The sequence below is a fragment of the Drosophila simulans genome, chromosome X (genome assembly GCF_016746395.2).
Source record: "Drosophila simulans strain w501 chromosome X, Prin_Dsim_3.1, whole genome shotgun sequence".
NCBI lineage: Eukaryota > Metazoa > Arthropoda > Insecta > Diptera > Drosophilidae > Drosophila > Drosophila simulans.
In genome coordinates, this window is record NC_052525.2 from 9,656,095 (window position 1) to 9,680,865 (window position 24,771).

General features: G+C 43.2%; 4 protein-coding genes across 7 annotated transcripts in view; 2 read left to right on the top strand and 2 right to left on the bottom strand.

Annotated features, from left to right (window-relative positions):
• Positions 1–798: 798 nt before the first annotated feature.
• Positions 799–11,420, bottom strand: LOC6725580 (B-cell CLL/lymphoma 9-like protein). 4 transcript variants are annotated; one of them, XM_039297490.2, is made up of 11 exons: positions 10,809–11,419; positions 7,380–10,747; positions 4,167–4,644; positions 4,010–4,098; positions 3,437–3,938; positions 3,181–3,369; positions 2,921–3,109; positions 2,324–2,434; positions 1,766–1,817; positions 1,589–1,704; positions 799–1,387 (listed from the first exon to the last, which is right to left on the bottom strand). In XM_039297490.2, the coding sequence occupies exons 1-11, from the start codon at positions 11,184–11,186 to the stop codon at positions 1,229–1,231; spliced, it is 5,631 nt and encodes a 1,876-aa protein (XP_039153424.1). In that variant the 5' UTR covers positions 11,187–11,419; the 3' UTR covers positions 799–1,228. The 4 variants fall into 4 exon arrangements, with proteins under 4 accessions (XP_039153424.1, XP_039153423.1, XP_039153425.1 ...); XM_039297489.2 differs by having other exon boundaries at positions 4,010–4,101; XM_039297491.2 differs by lacking the exons at positions 799–1,387; positions 2,921–3,109; positions 3,181–3,369; ... (1 more) ...; positions 4,010–4,098; positions 4,167–4,644 and having other exon boundaries at positions 10,809–11,420.
• Positions 11,421–12,317: 897 nt separating this feature from the next.
• LOC6725581 (RNA-binding protein NOB1) lies at positions 12,318–14,227 on the top strand. Its single transcript, XM_002106555.4, has 2 exons — positions 12,318–12,506; positions 12,566–14,227. The coding sequence occupies exons 1-2, from the start codon at positions 12,432–12,434 to the stop codon at positions 13,898–13,900; spliced, it is 1,410 nt and encodes a 469-aa protein (XP_002106591.1). The 5' UTR covers positions 12,318–12,431; the 3' UTR covers positions 13,901–14,227.
• LOC6740058 (NAD(P)H-hydrate epimerase) lies at positions 14,228–15,380 on the bottom strand. The gene is made up of 2 exons (XM_039297707.2): positions 14,639–15,380; positions 14,228–14,580 (listed from the first exon to the last, which is right to left on the bottom strand). The coding sequence occupies exons 1-2, from the start codon at positions 15,241–15,243 to the stop codon at positions 14,358–14,360; spliced, it is 828 nt and encodes a 275-aa protein (XP_039153641.1). The 5' UTR covers positions 15,244–15,380; the 3' UTR covers positions 14,228–14,357.
• A 297-nt stretch (positions 15,381–15,677) lies between these two features.
• The window catches only part of LOC6739885 (neurogenic protein mastermind), a 47,628-nt gene continuing 38,534 nt past the window's right edge, over positions 15,678–24,771 (top strand). The window contains exons 1-2 of the mRNA XM_016180962.3: positions 15,678–15,967; positions 16,513–16,578. The gene's annotated coding sequence lies outside the window, so the exon portion shown is untranslated. The remainder of the gene's footprint in view (positions 15,968–16,512; positions 16,579–24,771) is intronic.

Genomic DNA, 24,771 nt, shown 5'->3' on the forward strand with positions numbered 1-24,771 from the left:
GCTCAAAAGAATAGCCAAAACGAATATCCTTACGGGGCGCTCAAAAGATTGCTACAGAAAGTGTTTGGCTCTCAAAAGAGAACTGAACAGCATTTTATTTTGGATAACTCCTCTTGAACTCGAAAATAAACGAACTTTGAATGCAAGGCGAACATTCTTTTTCGAAGTTATTTTTCAAAAATATGATACCCATATTTCATTCGGTATACATGTATCAAATATGGTCAGCTCTTTTTGTTTTAGCTATTTTAAAAAGGTTTTTATAAATAATTAGATGTTTTCTTTCTGTTGAACTACACTCTAATTTTTTTTTTTTTGAACATTCGACATTTATACACAAACCACAATTTTATATTATTTGTAGCTAGTTGTAATCTACCATTCAGCTATTTATTTCAACTCAATCATCACTGACTGTCAATGGATTCGTGCTCTTGAGAGTGGGTGCGAGCCATTGGTGACTACTGGAGCTGCTCCTCCCGATCCAACCCCAACCCATCCCCAACCGCCCCCCGAAAATCCAAACCCCTTCCACTTGCACCGCGTGTTGTGCAACTCTGCCCCAAGCCGTCATCTGTAATTCACCTTGGCAGGCATGTGAGTGCGATGCACACGCAGCATCCACAAAGCCCAGCCCCACTACGCCCACATTGCCGCCGGCCACGCCCCCCGTCGCCCACAAAAGAACAGCTGTCAATGGTTGTTTACAGAGCAACAGAGACAGCTGTCACGCAGGAAACAGGGACAGCGGCAGAAGTTCGATGAACCCGCCAACTTGAAGTCAACATTATGTAAATATACATATAAACAATTTATATTTCGTCAAACTAAATTAACAAAAAAAAAAAAAAAAACATGACGGGATGTCTTATTCGGTTTAATAGCGTTTGATACAATTTACAATTAAAATACATTCGTATGTATAACATGATAATATGGTTTCAAACGCGTCTGTTCGTGTCGTTCAACGCAATTGAATTCGTTTTTCTAAATGCAGCCGTAAGAATGACTGATTATTTCAAAATTATACTGATTGCATTTAGATGTCAGATGATGATGACATGTAATTCGGGCTCATTCAGCCCATTGTTGTCGCCCGATTGGCGTCGATGTGTGTGTGGAAATGCTCTGTGTTTCAGTTTTTGGTGAGTGGAAATGCTGCGAGTTTTTGTTTTCATTTTGTTAGCTTTTTGTAATTCGGAATTTGTGGCGTGTTTGCAATTGACATCTAGCGACGCTTGACGCGCTCGATAAACTTGGTTTTATTCAAAGCCCGACTGCCGGCATTCGGATCCATCATGCGGTTCCAGTCGGTCTGACCCACCACAAAACCGATGGCTCGCATCTTCTCCTGCGAGCGCTTTTCCTCGATGTCAGCCCAACGCACCTAAAACAGATTGAAGGCGTTTTAGTGAATACAACTCGATAACAAAATGCTAGCAAGCAACGTTTATCGGATTAGAAACAGTTATATGTTCACTTCCGCATTTGTTACACTCGGATAATTTACTTTCTCAGCCAGAAGAGATGGCAATACATATAGCTATCCTCTTCTCGGTCAAGTTTTTCGTTTCTTGGACGCACTTACCCGCTTCTTGCCATCGGCCGAGCTTGTGGGTGGTTTCCAATCCTCCAGCTGGAGATAGTCCGCCATGCTGGTGGTCTTGCGGTTCTGCATCAGACGCTTGGTGCCATCCAAGCGGGCTGAAACAAGAAATTCGCTTAGTGGGAGCGACCAACTGAGACCAAGTTCTTGGGGACTCACCTAGATTATCCTCGGTGGTGTCGCATTCCCATTTGCTTTTCAGGAAGCCGCACTGTACGGTGAGCACACGAAACGCACGATTGGGTGAGGTGGGCCGGATTCAATGGAGTGCAATGGGAGAATTTCAGGATATTTTAGAGGCGTGTTTACCGATACGATGACCACAACCCAGTTAGTCACTAGTTTCCCGATTATTTCTGACTGACTGGATTAATTCTGGGCGAATAATCAGACTAATTAACAGCGACTACTTGTTAGTCCAAAAGCGCAAACTAATAAGCTAAGCATAGTAAATAGTTATCAACTAAAAGCAATGTTAAATCACAGGCTTTAAACGCATGTATATAGGAATCTTATATCCTACAAGTCGAGTTATTAAAGCTCTGCCGCATTTCTTAAGATATTTGTACAACAAATTGGATATAGGAATCCAATCATATAGCAAATAAGCAATCATTTAATAATACCCCCTTAATTTCCTCTACGCAAACACCGCACACATGTACATGTGTCTCAAAATGAATCCAATCAGTCGATGCAATTAGTGGTAAGACTTACATAGTTGGAGGCGTCGGCGCTATTGCTGTCGTCTGTCCCCTCGACAGCCGCATCCTCGAGTGCCGCGGATGCTCCCACAGTTGCGCCAACGTCGGCGCATGCATTATCGTCCTGGAAATGAAACGAAGCCGCCATAAATCAACAAAACGTTCGCTTGACCCAGCTTGCATAGTTGTCTTTACTAAAAGCTTAATCGTAAGTTCGAAATTGTTTCTTAGATTAGGACTAGCGGAGCACATATGCATGTCAGAATATATATAAATATATATATAAATTATAGGGATTCAATACCAGTTTAGAACTTAGGCTAGTATTGCGCTTTCCTATCGTTTTCACTTAGCGTGTTCGCTTTTTTTTTTTCGTTTTTTTTTTTTTTTTTTAAATGACTTGGCCCGGCCAGGTTAGTATTAAAGGTATCATTGTGTATATGTATGTAAAGTAATGGCTTAAACAGTAAACATGACTAGATTTTGATTCAAGTGAAAAACTCCGAACTGGCCAACGACCCACCGGCCAGTTCAAGAGCTTCATCGACTCCTGCTCGGCGGCGACACAGAAGCAGCCACCGTAGCGTCGCACCGCCTAGTGCATAGTTACCGTAGCCATGCCTTCAACGTCTTCCATCTCGACGACGTTTTCGAGGAGTGAGCTCACGTCCAGTTTGATGTAGTGCATCGGTGTGTTGCACCAGTTGTCCAGCACCACACGGATATCGTGCTCGGTGCGCTGGTGAGAGTTTCTACCAAGGCACGTCTCTAGATCGCAGTGCAGGTCCACTATGTAGGGCTATAGTGAATAGAGAGAACATATATGTAACATTCCCACAAGAAGCATCGATTCGTTGACCATGGACCCACCACAAAATTCGAGTCTTTGGCGTGGCAATAAAATTCATTCAGTGTGCGCAGCGAATTATTGTTGCAATCCACGATTACGAAATCGTACAGATTGTCGCTAAGTGTCTTTTTGAACGATTTGACAAGGCATTGCATGTATGCCTCTTCCATGGTGTCATCATACTCGTACAAAATTTCCTTTTTGGGTATCTGCAGATGGTAAGCAATGGAATATAGTAAAACTAATAGCCTAACACTTGGTTACACTTCTTCTCACCTTCTTGCCCGTTTTGGGGCACTTCTCATCGTAGTCGTTCTCAATGAGGAAATAATCATCGATGCTTAGAATGCGCGGATTGGCACCGCCCATCTGCACTTCCTTCTCCTTGATGAGACGTGCTACATGCGATTTGCCGCAGCCAGGAGGACCGCGCAAAATAATACAGATGCGCTTGGGACGGTTTATGCGACCGGGATACAAAAGCACTTCGTCCAATGAGAACGTATTGCGATTCTCACTGGTCGCCACGGACATCTCCAGATTGGGAGCCATCATTGGCTCGGAAGGCCTATCATTGGCATTGGCTGCCGAGGGAAAAAGTGACATGGCTGGCGCCGGAGCAGCCAGCTTATCCGAATTGCCACCCAGCTGGCTACGCAGCGGAGGGACAGGGATGGGATTGTACTGCTCCTGAGCATTTCCCTGATTACATATTTTCATCGATGGCGGCGGTGGCAGCTCTTCGTTGTCATCATCGAAAACAATGGATTGTAGGTTACTGATAAAAATGAATGGAAGCATTGTACACAGCGAGCACTAAAAAAAAAGGCATTTATATATTGAACTTACTCTTCACCTTCGGAAATATCTTCGAGATCATTGCGTTCTTCATTTTCCTGGAGCCCATCGGCCTGGTCCTGGACTTCATTGTGGGCCTGCTGCTCGGTTATATTCATAGACAGGATTAGATACTAACATAGAGGCTTGTACTGTGCTGACCACTTACCCCATCGCCCTGTTCGGGATTTGTGATGCTACGTTCTTCAACCGTATTCGATTGGATTTGTGGGTTTTGATTGAACGTCATTAGCTCCCCGTTCTTTTGTTGTTTATTTTTTTTCTTATTCTTACGCTTGGTCCCTGCTCCTCCGAGTCTACCTGGTCCCGCTGCCATACCACGGCCACCTGTCATCGCCTGGTTGTGATCCTCTCCCATTACACCGGGCATTCCCAAGCGATTCGGTCCCGTGAACGAGGAGTGGCCATACTCGAAGGTCTTCATTGCTTTAAATTCTGGAATTCCGTCGGCGGGATTGGGACCGGATGGCCCTTCGATGGGGTTGCCATCACCCGACTTGTGGCCATAATCGATCACCTTGGCGGCAGTTGGGTTATTGGAATAGTCGAATACCTTCAACGGTCGATAAATGGCATCATCGTGGTTCGGGCGGCCATGGAACTGTTGCTGCTTCTGCTGCTCCGGCCTTTAGTTTTTGTTTGGTTTGTTTTTTTTAGTGATGGAAGGTGGTAGGTGGGACACACCATTGGCGATTTTAGTATACAATGGTTACGTTTACGTTGGTTTATTTATTATTTGGCGGCAATTTGTGTGGTTTATTTTATATTTTTGGTATTGTATGTATATTATTATTTTTTCAGGTTTTTAATGTTTAAAAACCAAAAGAAAAACACTTGAACTTTTACTTCGGATAAAATTTACTAAAATAGTTGTTTGTTTAAGTTAAGATAAGGGGGCGTGGCAGTGGTCAATGGGGCAGGTGCACTATCTATGTACATGTCCCACTGGCCTCAAAATTGCAGGTCAGCATTGAAAGATTCATTTACTTTTGGCTCTAAGCTTAGAATAGGCAAGCAACATTGCTTAAAAATATAATCAAAATAGCATCACAACGTAACAAAATGCTTAAGTACTCAAATCTTAATTAATTCGGAAAATGTCGCCTTGATTTTGGAAACGGAAATAGCTACAAAATTGCATAGATAAGCGGACAAAGAATCAAAAAATTGGAACGAATGGCATACTAAATTGGTAAATCATTTTAAATCATTGCTTTTTGCCAATATGTATATATGTATTTTAGCAACAAATGACGGCTATTTCATCTCAAAGAATGCTTTGTGATGTTTTATTAATCGGACAATAGATAATTTATAAAAGAGTGCTTTATTGTTTAACATAGCATATTGCGGACAATAAGATACAAAATTAGAATCGGATATAGGAAAGCGGACGAATTTAGATGTGTTTGATTCCAAAACCTTATCAAGTGCATTTCCAACGAAATATCTATTGGTTTGTTCAACAAACATCAATGACATTTGGCAGTCAAATTCGTAAAGATATCAGTTTTTAAACAGATTCTGGAATAATCCCTATGACTAATTAATTGGGTATATCAACTATGTTTAAAGATTAACCAGAGCCAATGTTTAGCGATCGGATGTATATATTTAATGAATGATATCGAAAGATTCATTTGCAGACGGACAGTTGATCATAGAACGAAATTAAAAAGGATCTCCCCCATGAACGTTGTGTTTTGTCTTCCTTTATTGATATTTAATTCCATAGTATATATTTAACAATTGGACTTAAATAATTTCGCGCTATAAAATTATTACATAGTACTCGAATCGAGAGATTGTTGTTGCAAAGCAAAGAAGTTACTTATATAACTGCGTCGATTTGAAACGAACAAATAATATATAATAATTAGGTGAGAGCTTGGTCTATTTCTAAGTGATATTGCAGGGCAGAAGAAAGTAAAAATAGTTTACACCACGGAGCAACAAAATTCGATCCATATACGATATTTTTTATTTGTCTTCTGCGAACATGGCAGATGCGTATGCGTGAATCCTTAATCTTAATATTAGATTATAGATCTTTCTCTGACTTCTGGACGCTGCATGTATATATAGCTAGTTATATATTTAAGTATGTTTATTTTCGAGGAGGTTTCACGATCTGCCCTCCCTCGATAGCCGCCCCCCAAACAAAGTCTAATCAGATCCCGAATTCGAGAGTTCAGAGATCAGGTCCTGCGCTGCTGCCGCCGTTGCTGGTGCTTCCTACCGCCCCCTTCTCTTGCTGCACAGACAATGGATCAGACACAGATTGGTGGATTTGTGGATATATGCATATATATGCATATGTATGCATATGTATCGGGGACATCGCCAACAATCAATACCACCGTTTAGATATTCGTTTGCGTGTTGGTTTTCGTATTCGATTTGTTTATCGTTCGTTTGTAAGATTGTTTTAATTATGTTTTTATATTCAGTATTTATATATCAGTATTGCATAAAAGTAGAAGAGAAGAAGAAAAAAACGGGGTTGGAATCGAAATTCCAGCATTAAAGATAACTAGAAAAAGGCCTGCACAAGTTAACTAAATTAAATTTGATGATATCAATACAGATACAGATAGAGAAAGTGAAAGGGGTACAAAATGAGGGTAAGGGGATCGAGCGGAATTGTGCCCAACGATTCCCTCCAATGAGAACGATACATATATATATATATCTATAGGCTATCTGAACATCAGGCCGTTTGAGAAGGCATCTCACGGATATGCGTAATGTGAGAAAGAGCTGAATAAATAAGCATTCGAAAACGTTGCATCAGATTTCAGATATTCGTAAACCCATCGGTAGGGCATAGTACGTACACTCGGACAAACAATCACTCGATATTTTATTTTTATATATTGTTTTTTAGATAATGTTTGGGTTTACCCCAACGCATGGATTGATTATGCATAATAATGGACTGATTATTCATAATTAAACACTTAAAACAGTAACTACAAGTGCAAATAGCAGCTGTACTTTATACAAAATCAACGAATTACTGAATGGTTAATGTTGTTTAAGGTTGTATTAACGTTTCAAAGATAACTTGTAAGCATGCAGCCCTACATTGAACTTCCCCAAAACGAACATATTTGCAGATTGTATCATTGAAATGAATACTAAAAGCAAGTGCTCTTGAGAAGATAACGTTCCCATATCTTCCACAGACAATCAGACAGTTAATATTGGAATTCAGGAGAGCATAGAGTGGGGAAAGAATCTTCTTCTTTCCCCGTTCCCCAATTTTAGTCAAGATATAACATTTCGATATTATTGTATACGTAGTGAAAAAATATTCATTCAAGTCGAAAAAAATTAAAAACAGATTGAGGACACATACCCGTCATTCCAGTTCTTCCGATTGTTGTTTCCGCCTCCTCCACCTCCGCCCGGATTTCCAAAGCGGTTGCCGAAGTTTCTGGGTCCTCTCGGCGGTCCTGCGCCCAGATCATCGTCGCCAAAACCCGGACCCGGTGGGCCGCCTTGGCGGCGGAAGGGATTATCACTGATTGGTGGTCCACCGTTGAAACCGCGCATGTTGGGCCCGGGTCCATTGGGCCCCATGTGGGGTCGTAGACCGCCAAACGGCGGACCGCCGAAGTCATCACGTCGCGGACCGAAAGGACCATCGGGTCCGCGAGGCCCGAAGTTGCGGGAACCCGGACGCGGTCCGAAATTGGGGCCAAAGTTTGGTCCAAAGTTGGGGCCATTGTGTCTGAAGTGTGGTCCGAAATTCGGACCCGGACCCGGTCCATTTGGTCTAATAAACGGCCCTCTAGGGCCAAAGTTGGGCCCGAAGTTGGGTCCGAAGTTTCCACGTGGTCCTGGGCCGTTGGGTCCAAAGTTCCTGCCCGGTGGTCCAAAATTAGGTGGACCATTGTTATCCAAGTCAATGAAGTTATTTCCAGGCACTTGATTTGGTCCAAAGACATCGAAGCGTGATCCATCGTTTTGACCTGGACCAGGACCTGGACGTCCGCCTGGTCCGTTTCCGGGACCAAAGCCACCAGGTGGGCCATTTTTGTCCGGTTTCTCACCGCTATTGGTGCTCACCGAGTCGCGGGAATCCTGCGACTTGTTTTCGTTGCCGCTGTTCTTCTTGCGCTGCCACTCGGCGAAGGACAATGGACGTCCATCCGTGCCCGATTCATGATCCTCGCGTTGCTCGTGACGATCGCGCTGCTCGCGCCCCTGCACATTGGCCACCGCCTGGGAGAGATTGTTGATGAAATTTGGATCCTTGAGGGCCTTGCTTAGAGATTCGTCGCCCTTCTTGGCGGCGGACTGGTCGTCCGGCTGTTTTTTGGATTCATCAGGCGCTTTTGGATCTCCTGAATCCTTGAGCACCACATTGAAGACCGAGGACGATTTATTCTTGTTACTGCCATCGTCCACCAAATCCAGACCGGGTATGCCATCGTTCTTCTTGAAAATGCTGCCCATGGGCGTGTCGGGCGCGTCCCGTACCACCTCTTCCTCCTCATCGTCGTCGTCCAGGGAAATGGTGAATATGGGCTCCTCCTCCTTGACTTGCTTAGCGGGTACTTGTGTGGGAGCAGCGCTTTGCCGGCGCTTGCCAAAATTGGTGGAAACCGGAGGAGGCTGCGTGGGCGGAACCACTGTCGGATCTGGCACTACTGGTGCAGCTGGAGCTTTGACTTCGGGCGGCAGCAGGGATGGAATTGGTGGATCCACAGGGGGAGCTGTCGTTTTTGCTTTCTTTGCATCAGGTGAATTTTCATTTGATGTCGCCGACTTGGTTAGACTTCCCTGGTTGGATTCCTCTGGCTGCTTGTCCAATGTCTGTTGGATGGCTTCCTTGGTGGTTTCGTACTGGTTGTGCATCCCCGGTGGTGGTCCTTGGTTGCCTTTGAATGCAGGAACTCCTGCGCTTTCGAAGGGGCGATTCTCTTTTCCAAAATGACCAGCATTTCCGGACTGCCTGTTGCCGTGTCCGAAGTTCGGACCCGATCCGGGTCCACTTTCCGGCCAAGGACCCTGATCAGCAAAATGTCCCTGGTCTTGGAAGGGATCCTCATTTGGCTGCTGCTCCGCGGTCATGGATGCACCTGCGGCTGCTTCCTTCTGTTTTTCTGTGGTCGAGCCTCCTGCCGAACCACCCATCTGAAGTTGGCGACGTCGGCGCATCTGCTCCCTTCTCTCGGCGATGCGACGGCGCTGCTTCTCGAACTCCTCCTCGTAGCGGCGATACTCGTCGCGATCCGGATGGTTGGCATTGGCGAGCTTCCATTCTTCGAACTGCTGCTCCCACTGGTCAAACAGGCGATCGAAACTGGCCTCGTCCAGATCGGATTGTTGCTGTTGATTGCGGTTCTGCTGCGACTGATTATTGGACTGCTGGTAGGGCGCATTCGACTGATTGAAGCTGTTGCGCTGATTGTAACTGCCACGATTTTGATTGTAGCCGCCTGGACCAGAATCCCCACCGCCTCTCTCATCGGAAAATCCCTGGTTACGATTGTTATCCCGTCGATTGTTCTGGCGGCGATTGTTACTAAAGTTATTATTATTATTGCCGGGTCCTCCTCCACGTCCAGCAAAACTGTCCTGGCTTTGGTTGCCTCCACCATCATCTCCAAAGCCGCCACCTCCGCCGCCAAAGTTGCTTCCTCCTGCACTACCTTGATCTTGGTTATTGTAACTGTTGCCATATTTGCCAAAATCGGACTGTGGGTTCTTGATGAATGGATTCTTGCTTTGGTTTCCATCTCCACCTCCATCTCCCCAACTATTGCGGCTATTCTGGATGCTATTTGGCTTGTTGTTGGTCCTCATTGGCGGTGTGTCGATGTCGGAATTGATTTCTTGCCAGCGATTTGGGCGGGCATTCTGTGGCTGGCTGCTATTGTTTTGCTGCTGATGGTCCTGTGACGGATCACTTATACTCGGTGGTGGTCCGCTCATCCAGGAATTCGGGTTTTGATGCTGCTGATTGGGATTCGGAACGCTTGGCGGTGGTTCGCTCATCCAACGATTCTGTTGCTGATCCCCGCCAGACGGCGCTTGATTTGAAGTCCCATCCCAGCGGCGATTGCCATCGTTGGTGTTATTGTTAAATGACGTTCCATTCCAGCGATTGTTGACATCATTTGCCGGCGGCGGGCCATTCCAGCGATTTGGTTGCCCGGTATTATCAGGCGGCGGACCACTGGTATCCCAGGGAGGACGAATATTGTTATTTCCCCACTGGCCATGGTCCATATTGTTTGAATGCGGCTGCTGCTGCGGTGTTGGTCTCTGCAGATTTGGCGGCGGCTGCTGGAGATTGGGAAATCCCTGGTTGTCTGGCCCGGCATTGTTGTAGTTCATCTGGTTCATTTGACCGCCAACATATCTGTTTGGCGGCGGCTGCTGCATTGGCGGTGGTCCTGGCCACATGCTTTGGATGTCATTCGGATGCTGATTGTATCCGCCTTTTTGTGGTGGCGGCGGCGGCTGGTTGTACATCTGCGGCTGGGCCATGATCTTACCGGGCAGTGGCGGCACTCCCGCGACGGCCACGGTTGTAGTTGGCTGCACCGGCGCGGCGCTGACGCCTTGGTAATAGTTATGTGCGACAGGATAGGCCTGTGGCCCGGGAGCAGCGACCACAGGGACGGGTGCTGGTGCAGGACTCGCTACCATAGGAGCGGGCACGCCTTGAATCGCGGTAGTTGTGGCCGCGGCTGCTGCCATTTCACGCTTGTACTAAAGGTTTGGAAGACTACTATAGCAATATGATCGGCGATAACTAATTGATTTGACCCACCTGTTCGCCGTACTGGGCATGCCACTTGGCGTACTCCTCCTGGTACGTCTGCCACTGTTGCCAGTGGTGCTGCAGGGCGTACTGCTGCTCGGGTGTCATGGCCGCGTACTGGGCGGCCGTATACTGTTGATAGGGGTTGCCAGCCCCCGTCGCCTGGCCGCTGCTATAGGGGTTGAATCCGGGGGCCGTTGTGACTGTGGCTGCAGCAGTGACTATGGCTGCAGAGGCCCCGCCTGATGAGAGTGCTCCGGATCCGGCGGACGCGTCCGACGGAGGCGGAGGGGGCGGGGCGTCCGGCAGCGGTGGCGGAACCGACGGTTGCGGAGGTAGAGCGGCAGTTGGAGCCACTACGGCGGCGGTTTGCCATTGGCCCCACATACCGTGTCCACTGGATTGATTAGCCTATTAGCGGATAACACGCCTATACCGGTCGGTTGGGCTTTCACTTAATCCCGCGGATTAGCTCCGTTCCGTTAAAATCGACCACCTTTCACTAATTCCGTTTGCTATCTGAACGAATTGATAATGAAAACTTCGCCATATTCGGCTTGAAAACTAGAGATGGAACTGTCAGCTAAATGGGGCGGGCAGTGTGACCGTGTTGCGATTGTTCATCCATGTATCGCAAGCAGCCTAGAATATCCCAATGCCACATAATAATAGATTATAAATTTGAATGTAATTAGCTTGCTTAACTGAATTAATAATAACTATAGAACTTGCATTAATAATAGGAAAATATTCGAAAAAATAAGCAAAAATATCAATCTCCAGCAAGCTAATAAATTTCTGAAGTCAGATATTTTCCTGAATTTTCTCTTATCTGTAAATATGTTTATATAAGTTAAATCATGTGATATTTCGTTTAACTAAGATATTTGTAATTTTTTATTTTTCCAACAGTCCGGCTGAATGTGTAAGTAGTTATGGCCGATATCTCCCTGCGATAATAAAATAATATCTTTAAAAAATATATCTTAAAATGTAAGATTTAAAAATAAAAAATAAATGAAAAACTAATAAAAGAATATAAATTTGAATAAACACAGCTTGCCTAACTGTGTATTGATAATAAGAAAACTATGTTAAAAAACAAACAAGAAGATCAAGCTGACCTTCTAATAAACTTTTTTGAAAATCTCCAGCAAACTAATAAATTTCTCAATTAAGGCATTTTACTAAATTTCCTCTTATCTGTAAACATGTAATATAAGTTAAGTTATGTCATATTTTGTTTAACTGAGTTATTTTGTAATTTTTTAGTTAAATTTGTTATTTTTCCAACAGTCCGGTCGAAAGTCTAAGTAGTTATGATCGATATCTCCCTGTGATAATAAAATAGAATCTTGTAAAAATATATTTTAACATAAATTAAGTTGACAGATAATTTTATTGAGAAGATCTAAATAAAATTTTAAGGAATGCATTTAATTAGCTTTGCCTAACTCTTAAAAATGTAAAATGCAATTAACTTAAATAAAATCCCAAATTCGTAAACCCATTTTGGTATTTTTAGCATACCCGATCGTAACGTTCGCAGCACGGCCACACTAATCCCGACACGTGCAGAAATTGTTTTTTTTTTGCCGTACTTTGTTTTTCATGTGAAAACCAGCACTGAAAATGGCCGAAACGAGCGAAAAGATCAAGTTCCTGGTGGCGGACACCACAGCCTTCATAAACGCCGTGCCCCTGAACGTAAGTCACTCACAGTTTCCCCATTCGAACCATCTAAAGCCACCACTGATCCCCTCCAGGAATATGCGGAGCAGGTGCTCACCGTGCCGGATGTGGTGGCCGAGGTGCGCAACAAGCGCCAGATTCGCCGCCTCTGCGTCCTGCCCTTCGACCTCCAGGTGCGCGAGCCTCGTCCGGAGAGCATTAAACACTGCGTGGAGTTCGCCAAGAAAACGGGCGACTACGCGAGTCTCTCGGGGATCGATCTGAAAGTGATCTCGCTCACCTACGAACTGGAAGCAGACAACGTGGGCACTGATCACCTGCGTCAGGAGCCCGTGATGGCGCAGACCATTGCGTCCAAGGATAAGCCTGAGGAGATGCAGGATGCTAATAACAAGAAACTGGTCGGTTGGTACATGCCCGAGGGCGAAGAAGAGGAGGATTCCGAGGAGGAAGATGATTACTCCCAGGAAGAGGATGATGCTGAGGATGAGCAGGAAGGCAATGAATTCCCAGACACTGTTAAAGACGCCATCGAAGCCCAATTGGCCGGCAAGGAACCATTTGCCAGCGAGTCGATCCAAAAGGAGGAGGAACAAGACCAAGAGCCCAGTCAGGAGGAGCTGGACAAGCTGTTCGAGCAGCTCAAATGCGCACCCAGTGCCGAGGAAGAGCAAGAGCTATCGGAACTGCTCGTTTCCCAGCCGCCCGATGTAGATGAGGAGACATCCGAGCCACAGGAAGCCAAACAGAGCCAAAATCTCGACGAGGATGTGGGTGACGATGGCTGGATCACGCACTCGAACATCAAGAAGGCCAAGAAAGCGCTCGAGGGCAAGGTGGAAACGGATGAAGTGCCGCCCGTTGCCTGCATGACCACCGATTATGCGCTGCAGAACGTGCTCAAGCAGCTCAATCTCCACCTGGCCGCCCTCAATGGCCGGATCATCAAACAGTTGCGCACGTACATACTGCGCTGCTATGCCTGCTACAAGACCACCAGCATCATGACCAAGGTGTTCTGCCCCAATTGTGGCAACAAGACGCTGAAACGCGTGGCCGTCAGTCTGGACGAGAACGGTCGCCAGGTGATTCACATCAATACGCGCCGTCCGCTGACCAATAAGTACAAGAACCAGAGCCTGCCGCGCTTCCAAGGCGGCAAGCACTCGCGGAATCCGATCCTGTTCGAGGACCAGCCCATGCCCAGGCAGATGCCTTCGCGCGTGGCCAAGACCAAGACGAACGCTCTGGATCAGGACTACACGGCCGGATTCTCGCCCTTCGTGTTGCGCGACGTGGACTCCAAGTCCGCCATGCTGCGCTCCAAGGGCAACCTCAAGGAGTGGGCCAGGAACAACAACTTCGAGGAGGATCGCCGGCGCAAAAACTACAATCGCTTGTACAAGTAGATTACTCCGGGCAGTAATGGGCTAGTTCTATATTAGCTTTTCAATCGTAGACTTTATATAATATGTAATATATAAAATAAAACACAAGGGAGAAGCTGAAACTTTGTAAAATGTAACCAGAGAAGCTTTTCAAATAGTTACAAGCGTTATTTTTTAACAGAATAAATCATTTTTTTAATATAAAATATGGAGTTTTTCTTGGATTCTTATTACTTTTAGGATTCCAATATTTATTTACAAAGTTAGAAGCTAGAAAACCTTTTTTTTGTCATTAGCTAGCAATAAGTTTAATTTTTTTTAACGAAAATAAATCTGTTTTTGATTGAACATTGTGTTTGCTGATCCTGGAAATCAAAAGAGTCGCTGTTCCAACCAAGAATTCATTTGAAATGATGGAAAACCAGACGTTGCAGCTCAGGACTCCATCGCTTATTGGGAAACCGCAAAAATGAAGAAATCACAGCTTGACGCACAGCTCGTTGCCCGGATAAACGGGCAGATTAAGTTCGTATTTGCGCTGCAGGGCGGGCGGCACGAATCTGCCGCCCAAGTAGTGATGTTCGCCGCGGAATTGGCGGGCACAGAGTTTCGGGGCAGTCAGTGAGATGAGCAGCGCCGGCTCCACGTCGCATTCGGTCAGCTTGCCCTTCTCCACATCCCAGCCGCTGGGAATGTCGACGCTGCAAGGCGGACGCATCATTAGCTTAGGATTGGCTAGTAAAATGAAATGAATCCCACCTGGCAATTGGCAATTTGGTCTGCTGCATCAGTTCCACGACGGCGAAGAAGTCCGCTCGCACCGGCGGCTTGAAGCTGAATCCGAAGAGCGCGTCCAGGATGAGGTCATAGTCACGGGCAGCACTCTCCACCGACGGACACACCTTCACGTCGCAGATGTCCATCTGTTGGCACTGGTGGCTGAGGTTCTCGAACAGCGGCTTGGCCGTCGGCTTGGGATAGTAGATGGTGGGTGTGTAGCCCATGAGGGCGAGGTGCCGGGCGGCCACCAAGCCGTCGCCGCCATTGTTTCCCGGTCCACAGCAAACGAGAATCCGCGGATGCTTCTCCGCCGGGAAGCATTTGGCCACCGCATGGGCGCAGCTCAAGCCCGCCAGCTCCATTAGCTGGTCCACACTGAACTTGTACTCATTGAATAGTTCCTGGTCAACGGCGATGGCCTCCTTTTGATTTAGATACTTTAAATCCATTCTTTTGCCGGCGTAAAATCGTTTGTTTTTCAGCGGTGACCTTTGTGCTTCGATGCTTTTCCTGGCGAGCAGGGGGTGGAGTGTGCGGGCGATGGGCCTCAAGGACGAGCCAAGTCGACGGCAAATCAGGCTCATAGATTTTGGGTTTTATCTATCTATATTTCCTTGGGGAAATCAATTTTATATGTTTGGGTTGTTTAAAAATAAACTTTCAAGTTCTCAAACAGCTGATTGCAGAGTTGCCAGACGGCGAGAAAATACAACTGCTACTCAGACAGTGATGCCAAATGCCGATCAGCAAAAGTATCTAAATTTGGCTACAAGATATATAAGCAGCTTATACGTTTTTGGTTATCTATAGCTTAATTCTGAAATAAATGTGTTTATATTTATGCAATACCAAATAAGTAACCACCTTTTGATTAGCGGGAAGTGCTGAAAACTAGCTAGATACTAGAAAAAATACTAGCTTATTTATCACGGAGCCCCACCACGATCGGTGTGGTTCGAGTCTCGGGTGCGCACATCTGACGTGGTATCTTTTAGCACATTTGCGTCAGCAGCGTGGAATATTTCGATTTCCCAACGCGGCCACACTTCAGTATCTTGTTTTCGCGATCAGCGATCGGTTCGTTCGTGTCGTTTAGGTTGTTATTTCGTTGTTATCCGTCGGTTTCTTTTAGCGGAGTTTGTTTTCGGTGGTTTCGTTCTGTTTTCATTCTTTTTTTTCTGTGCCGTGTGAGTTGCGCGCACGCGCAACCAGCGAAATTGCTAAATAAAGAAATTCAAACGTTGCAAGTGGCAGCGTTTCTCGACGTCAACGGCGACGCAGCGCAGGCGCAGCAGCAGCAGAACAACGGTAAATGTCGTCAAGATTGTGCAAGTTGCGCGCGCTGCAGGTGTTTGTTTTTGTTTGTTCGCCACTTAAACAATTTCAATTTCAACTAACTGGAAAACAAATTTAAATGAATACTGGCGAGCAAACGATATAAAAATGCAAATAAATGTGATTTAAATTATTCTGCAAAGTATTTAATATTCGAGAAGCAAATAACATAAAAAGTACCCACAACAATTAAAACCCCATTAAAAAGCCTGTTAAACTTATTTAATTGCCGTCATATTGCAAATTGTTGGATATTTTATGAAAAGTAATGCCTATAAAAATGCAAACATTCATGCACATACGAAAGTGAACAACTTTAGCAATAATAAATTACTAAGGTGTCATTTAAATTACATTATAATAATTAATATTTATCAGAGGTGTACGCCCGTATTAAACAAACAAGTTATCGAGATTCGCAAAAATTGTGAAATTGTGAAGAAAAACCCCCTTCTTAGATTTGTGTTAATTATTTTTTTCTGTTGTTTCTGAGTGCTTTGTTGGTTTTTTATTTTAAGAATCAAATGGAATTGGATTTCGCCTCAATGAGCAGTTAATTGGAATTACGTTCGACTGGAAGTGAGGTAAGTTTTTGCTGCTGTACGCGTTTTCATGTTTAATTATGTTGCGACACGTTCGCCGAGAACTTTCACTGGTTTTTACATGCATAAACAAGTCGGAAGGAAAACAATTCGTGGATGGGGGGCGAAAATATTGAGCAACTTTTTTTTTGGTTTTTGCATTTACATTCGACAATCCGACAATTACACTTTCTGTTTTGGATTGCATTTCGTTTATTAAATTTGGATTTGGTTCGGTTTTGGGTTTCTTTTTTTCCGTTTTGGCCTAAGCCGCCGAGTGGAAAGTTCCGGATTAATATTTCTATGTCGTTACCTGCCGCCCAGCCGCATGTAGATAATCTATTTTTCACCTACTCATGCACTGGACAAAAGTAATGTATTTTAATAAGTATGTAAATAAAAATGCTTGCTTTATTTGCACCAGATAAGCAAACAAATATAAACGTATAAAAATGTAAATGAAACATACAAACCGTAATGAAAGTCAACTAAAATAAATTGAACAAAAGTAACAAATGTACATGAATACGCATATGCATAGCACACAAATGTTGTTAATGCTCACACATGTTGTATGCCATAAAAAGTGAAAAACGCAATGTTTACCGCAATTTGTTCGAGTGGCACAATTCGTTTTAAAATTATGGAAATATTTCATAAATGCCTGGGAATTTCGATGCATTTCTGTCCCATTTCCTTCCCGGTTTCCTCTGCTGATGCAAATTTTTCGGGTCGTTGCAGCAGGTTTATTGCCTCTTTCCTCTCTCTCTCCCCCTCCCCACCCCTCGCAGTTCTTCCCTTCTAGCCCTACTTCCTCCGCGGAGCGAACAGGTAACGCAGAGGGGAGGGTAGTGGAGGGCAAAGGTGAGAGGTGAGTGGCGAGAGGCGAAATAAGGGACACCAGGTAAACGCGATCGGAGAGCAGAAAGCAGGGAAAAGCAGCAGCTGCTCAACTACATGTACATTTTACCTTTTGTTTGGCTCGCTTTTTCCCTCCAGTGCTTCTTCTTGGCGGCTTCCTGTGGGCACAGTGGTGCGAAAGGCGCAGACAGTGGTTAAATTATTATAAGCATCGATTCTTTGGAATGGTATCAACAAATCAAGAAAAAAAAAACATATTATTTTGTACTATTATTACTTTTTATTAATGTTTAGCAATAACCATTTATACAAGTAATGATATTCTTTTAATTTTGCTTTGACCCACTGTGCCATTTTGGTAGTGCTGATTACCTGGTTCGCGCTTCTTCTTCTTCTCCTTCTGCCGCCGTGATTTGCTGCCCCTTGTATTGTTGTTTGTGTTGCTGTAGTTATTGTTGTTTATTTTTCTCTTATATTCCTCAACTTCTTCGCAGTTTGCTTTTATTGCTAAAATGTGTCTCGACAGGCGGTTTTTCTCTGTTTCTTACTTTTCATGCATATAGTATATTTGTACCTATCTCGGCTTTTTGCATTTATTGTGTCTGCCTTTTAGTGCATCTTGTGGGGCTTCACTTTGGCTTAAACAAGAAGAAGAAGAAGAATAAGAAGCTGAGGAGAAGGCAGCGGAGGCAGATAATAAGAAGAAGAGGCATTAAGCTGCAGTTGGCCTTCAACTAAACTTTGACTTCAACTTTGTCGTAAGTCGAAAATGCATTTCAATGTGCTGAGTGTGTCCGTTTAGAGCTGTTTTTATTTTCCCAAAGCTAATTGAAATGCTTCTAAGGTGCACTACAAAAAATTAGGGCGCTACTCGTACCATTATTAGCTTAATAATTTTATAATTTATTAGGCATTCTGTGTTTTGTACAATCTTATGTATATTTATGTAAAATATCAATTACATATTGTCATTTTTAATTAAAAATAGACGACTGCATATGTATATTCTGTGTGGCACAGCCAGGAAAAGAGAAAGAGACCGCTAGTTGCTGAGAGAAAGAGACAACAGCTGGCTTATCGCGTTGGAATAAGCTGGAAAATGGAAATAAAAACTGAAAGTGAAATTGATAAGCGAAAATGGGTGACAAGTTGAATGGGTTACAAAACTACAAAGTTGCTGAAAGAGATGGAGAGATTGCAGGCGAAAGAGAGGTCAGAGCTTAGTCATTCTCTTATTGTTGCCGTCTCTCTCGTTTGCATTCGTAAGTGCACTTGTTAACATGTTCTACTTGAATATACTAGTGAGTATCAGATAGTGTGTGCGAATTTCACTTCGTTACTGCTGTTGAACCTTTGACCTTGATTGCGTATCGGAGTTATTCCCGCCGAGTGATTCAATCGTTTGCTCCACAATCGCGATCGCGCCTAGCGCCTATCAAGCAAAGTCTACCCCATGTAATGCCATTCGTGTGTTCTTTTTGTGCCACGATTGTGTTCCAGGGGCCAACTGATACTGATAAGTTTCTATTTCCATGAAAACAATCATATAAAAGAAGCAGCAGAAGCGGCAGCAGACTGCAGCGAAAAACTGACTGACATGGCCGGTTTTTCGGACGCAGATCGGGGGCAATCCCAATGGGATTAAGTTGGCTTATCTTTTATTGTTCCGAATCGCAGCTTAGCGGCAGGTAGGCATAGCCATTCCGCAACGAGCACTTAAAGGTAGAAATACACAACACACCGAAAAACGAAAAACACGAAACATGAAACACGAAAATGTTGGCTCGGCCAGCAAACAGTTTTCGGCAAATTCTTTGGGGAGTGCTGCAAACCGGCTAGAGGATGTCAGAAAAAAACATAAACAACTTTAATAAAAACAAGACAGTACGTTCAAATTTCTCACAGCTCTGGCAGCAACGAAGTTTGGCTGCTCTATATCTCTGAAATTCAAAACAAAAACCAATTTGTTATAAACTAAACACATTTCAAAAATCCAGCGCATGCATTTATTTGCCAAATATACTTTCTTATCTATGCAACTCTTCAGTGTTGCAATTGTAGAAATAAAGCAAAAGCAAACCTTAATAAAAAATAATATAAAACTATTAGCATTTTGAACCAAATTTCGAAACAATTGAATGAAAAACAAAACAGAAAACCCATTTCTAGTCATTCAACTCAAAACCCCCAAAAAAGTCCCCCCCCAGAAAAAGGGGGATACTACATATATTAAGAGGGGAAGAGCCAGGGAAAAAATAGAGATGGAAAATGTACAAAACTAAAAGCCGGATGGATTAAATTGGGATTTATGCCCAAACGCACTCGTGGCATATGTAATGCACCCCTCTTCCACTTTGTTTTTGTTTTATTTTTTAGTTGGGCTCCTAAGCCCCTAGACCCCCCACCCACTGTTTTTCTGGTATCACTTCCACCTGTACGCTCTTCATTTTGGGTGTGTTTTTTTTTTTTTGCCCCGTTGTCGAGGGCGGGCAGATAAAAATGTTGAAACAATAACCAAGGTAATTCCCAGGAGGCATTGCCTGGATGCGGGGATATAACTGCCTGTCCCGGTCTTTTCTGCCCGAGATTTTGGAGCATTTGCAAGTATTTTTGGGGCTGTTTGTTGTTTATTTTTTTTATTATTTTTTTTTTAACTATTTTGCAGTTGTTTTTTTTTTTATTGCAAAGGCTGAGCGAGGTTATTTCAAGCAAAGTGTTGTGCATTTCCAGCTAGCGCCCCATATGGAAATTGCACTTCCTGGCAGTTTCGGGGGAAAATCGGCAAAGTTGGCACGCCCAGGATGGTTGCATATGCACTTTTTATGTAAGTCAGCAAATTGACTCTGCTTTCCGCACATTTTGCTCGGCTAGATTTTGGTCTGCGGAAAAATGGTGAAAGATGCTGGATGAGATTTGTCGAATATAAAGAATGGAACGGGCCAAAAAGGAAAGAATTCCTGAATGGAATGTTTTAAAAGCCATTTCCCACTTTAGATATGTTTCAGTTGCAGGGTGAGGAATTAGCGGAATAAGTCTATGGAGTAAATTGAAAGACATGCCTTTAGACTTTAATATTTATTTAGCAATTATTATTTACCACAACAAAGGTTTCCTGATTCATGAAAATAGTTGCTAACATATATTGCTAAAATATACACCCTTACCCTAAATCCGCGCTGTGGTTAGATTTTGATTAATCGAAATAATAAATTATTATTTCGCTGGCGTGTGAAAAGCTGACGGATAAACACAAACCAGTAGCTTTTCCCGCCTTTTTTTCAATATCGAGTGTGTGTTATGAATTACTTTGACCACTTGTGCAATAATGAGATGAAAAACAATTTTATCGCCGCTCCCGCTTGTTGTTGTGGTTGTGGATGGTTTTTTTTTTTTTTTGTATTTTTATTTTTGCAGCCATCAAATTGGAATTCCAATTAAATGGCTCTTGGACTGGGAAAATTGCATTAAAATCCCAGCGACATGATTCAATCAAACCGGAGGGGAAAATGAATTGTGGCGGAAAGTCAACAACAAAGTCAGCAACAATAGCGGATAAAGTGATGCATGTATGAATGATATATGGCAAATAATACCGCTATATGTTACATAATGTTTGCATTGGCTTAGAAAGCAGGAAGTCCCCAGGGAATCGGTTTATAACCGCTCAGTTGGCGGCACTTCAGATGGCCTTGTCCGCTGCCCCCTTAACCCAATCAATTGAGATTGAGCCCACACACACACACGCACACCAAATAAATGCTCAGGCAATCATCGGTTGCATTTTGTTGTGCATGCCCACAAATTAACATGTTTTGCACGGCCAACGCAACAAAATGCTGCAGGTTTTCCCAGAGAGTTACCTGTTCCAAAAAGGAGTGGGCCTCAAAAAAGGAGGTGAAGTTCAGCTGATAGTTATGAATGAAGTCCTGAGAAGACGGGTAATATAAATTAAATTAGTTTTATTCACTCAATTATCGGAAATCATATCTTGCATTTAAGGTACACGCCTTCCAACATTTTATCATGCTAATTTCGTTTATATGATATGAGCTTGCGAGTTTTTGGTATTTAATTAATTGCATTTTTTGTTCGCCTTCCCTTTCTTTCATTATATTATGCTAATTTATTTGGAATCTCGTGTAAATAGTGAAACGTGATGAATGCTGTAAGGCAATTATGGCTTATCACAAATGAAATGCATTTAAATGAATGCCGAAATAGCAATTAACTCTATGAATTTATTTAATTGGTAACTTATACATGTGGTACATACATACACACACATTTGGCATTGTTTATTTACGTTTTAAAATGCCAGAAAATCAGTGTGCCAATTAAATTTTAATTACTCTTGCGTTTAAATTCTTGAAAAGAAGCTTTCTTGCACCTATAAAATGCCATAGTCCGTGAAAATATAAAATTCCTTGAATATCGCGAATACTTTGGGATTTTAATAAAAATTGAAACTATTTTCCATGGAAACGAAGTGAAATAATCGGTGGATCCAGTATAGAACAGGATGGCTGTCACTCAGAAAGGATTCCACGAAAGAGTTGCCTTATGCACGAAATTCTTAGTTTTTTAAGCATTTTCCTTTTGAGCGCAAGCAAACAAACAGAATGTTTGTTAAAATGAAACGAAACATAACCGCAACGAAGTTTAAGACAGACATGAGCCCCTTTTCCGCCAAACTGGGTCTCCAAACTCCGACAACCAACTGTAATTGAAGTTGAAACAGTTGAGCCAGTAAACTCTGTGCTATATAACATGACAACACAGCCACAACAAACATCGCAAAAAATGAGGGAAAATGTGCAATTGCATGAGATACAGATACCGCAGGGGACAAAATGAAATGAGGATATGTCTGCGGGTGAGGGAAAAGTGGTCCATGCACAGCAAGAAATCGGGGAATATTCTAGTTCTAGTAACTAAAACTTTCAGTTTCTATTTAATTACTTAATCTGTGACATACATTTTTTCTGTGTGCAAATGTGACATATGCACATGAGTATTATTCACATGGACTACTCGACTCCAGTGCAGCTTTGTCTCGTGCCACAGGCTGAGAAAGGGATATGGGGGATCGGGGGAATCCCCTACTGGATCCAAGCGAGCCTCACCCTTCCGAGATGTCCAACAGCTGATGGCAAATGTCAATCTGCCGACAAGTGTAGGTCAATGCAAATTATGAGAATCGAGCGCAATGGGGGATTGGTTTCAAGAGCGCAAAGCCAAGACAGCTGACAGAGACAGCTGGGGGAAAAAAAGGTGAAATTCAGGGAAAGGGTGACAAACACGACACATTTCCAGGAGGTCACCACTTAGTCGGATGAGCCGAGCCGTGCAGCAAAGTATTAAATTAAATGTCAAACGGACATGTTGACTATCGACCAAACGGACTTTCCATCGATACAAGTCAAAACGAGGGGGCTTATACACAAAAATTATATGCCCATGACAGGGAAATCAAATGAGATACAATGGCTTATTAAATACAAATCAATCAATTAAACATTGTTTAATGTGTATAAATGCAATTACTCCGAAGATAAGACTCTTTAAGCAAAAATGCCCTCGACTATTTAAAACAATACTGCATCAGGTCGAAAAATAGCCAAGTAAAAGCCACAAGCTGGCGAAGATTTACTGCCCAAGCTGGTGACCCATGGCGACACAATTCTTCCATTTGGAAATTGCCCAACCAGGCATCCAAACCACCTCCACCTAGTTGTTTATTTAATTTAACATTTTTCAATGTTGCAATTGTTTGTCGTCTGGTTTTTTGGAGATTTGACAATGCCAACGACGCGATAAGCGGATGGAAAAATCTGAAAAGAAACAAAAATGCGAGAGAAACAAGACCCACAAACCGAGACCAAACCCGCAAACCGAGAAAAAAGACAGTGCACCGAAAAGTGTTCGCTTCAATTCCATTTATCATTTACGCATGATAAGCCCGATAAGCATTCCCTTTGTGCCGCCCTCCTGGCCAGTCACGCCCCCTTTTTTCACTTGATAAGCTGGCGGCAAAACTCTTGCAAATGTATCCCCGCATTTGTATCCGAATATACTTGCTGTCATCCAAGAGAATTCGAAATTCGTAAGCTGGCAAATCGCTGGACCTCAAATGGAAATATCGAATTCGTATTGCGGAAAAGTTGCGCTCGGCCAACGAAAAAGTTTCGCAAAAATAGGCAAAAGTTGTTCTGTTTCTTTGTTTTTCCCATCTAACTTCGAATGCTATTCACCGTTTATTGTGTTAAAGAACTAAAAACAAGCCAGAGTGGAATAGATATCGAAATAATCGCTTTGCTATCGAAACATTAATAATGATCGATTATTAGCTTGCTCAATACAGAGCAACATTAAAGTAATAAACTAAATAAATTAGTCATACTTATTGTGTTTCTCCCGTTTAATAGATTTGTAAATTCTACTTTACCTTATTATTACTTTAAATACTTACTGTCACAATTGTTTATCGTTTGTATAAATTGTAAAGTGTCGCACTGAAAAAAGTAAATCCATGTCACAATCGAAACATATTTATTGATGACGAATAAAATCCTTTTCAACAGATTGATTAATTAATTGTTTACATTGATTGTGTCTCTTTGCTCATCATTAATCTTATCAATATAACGGGCGATTATCTGTTTGATGGTGCATTTCATAAGTGGTTAATAATAATTGTTTGTGGACTGGCTTTTATGGCCATTTTATTTGGCTTCCACACAATTTCCACTTGAATTTTAAAACGTTTTCCATCTGCATTTTCTCTGTTTTTTTCCGCCCATTTCAGTCTGCTGCTTTCGGCCAAGCGAAATCACCTTGATTTTGTGGGTTAGTTCGTTTCGGTTCGGTTTAGTTGAGACGACTATATGGGGGGCTGGGTTCACTTTCGTTTTAACCCATGTTCGACCCTCGGGGCTGCAAAAGAGATTACGTTTTGGCCCTACGAATTGTGTTGGCTTCGTTTTTGTTGCTGTCACTGTTGCTCTATCTGTCTCGCTTCAGGTGTTTATTTTGCAATGTGCACCTACATATATGTTTGTATATTTATACATATACCTATGTATATGCCTAACTGGATCCATGTATATACATATATATCTGTATATATGTACATATGGTGCCTTTGTTGCTGCTCGTTCGTTGCTCGTTACGCTTCAGTTTGGAAAATCACGCTTTATTGCATTTCAAAACCGATTTGCTTTGGCCCATGACCAGTTACTGCGGGTAGAGGGGCTGCGAAAGGGGCTAAACAAAAAATTCCCATGCATCACAATAAAAAAGGAGAAGAAAAAAACACAATCTGTGGGAGATCAGTGC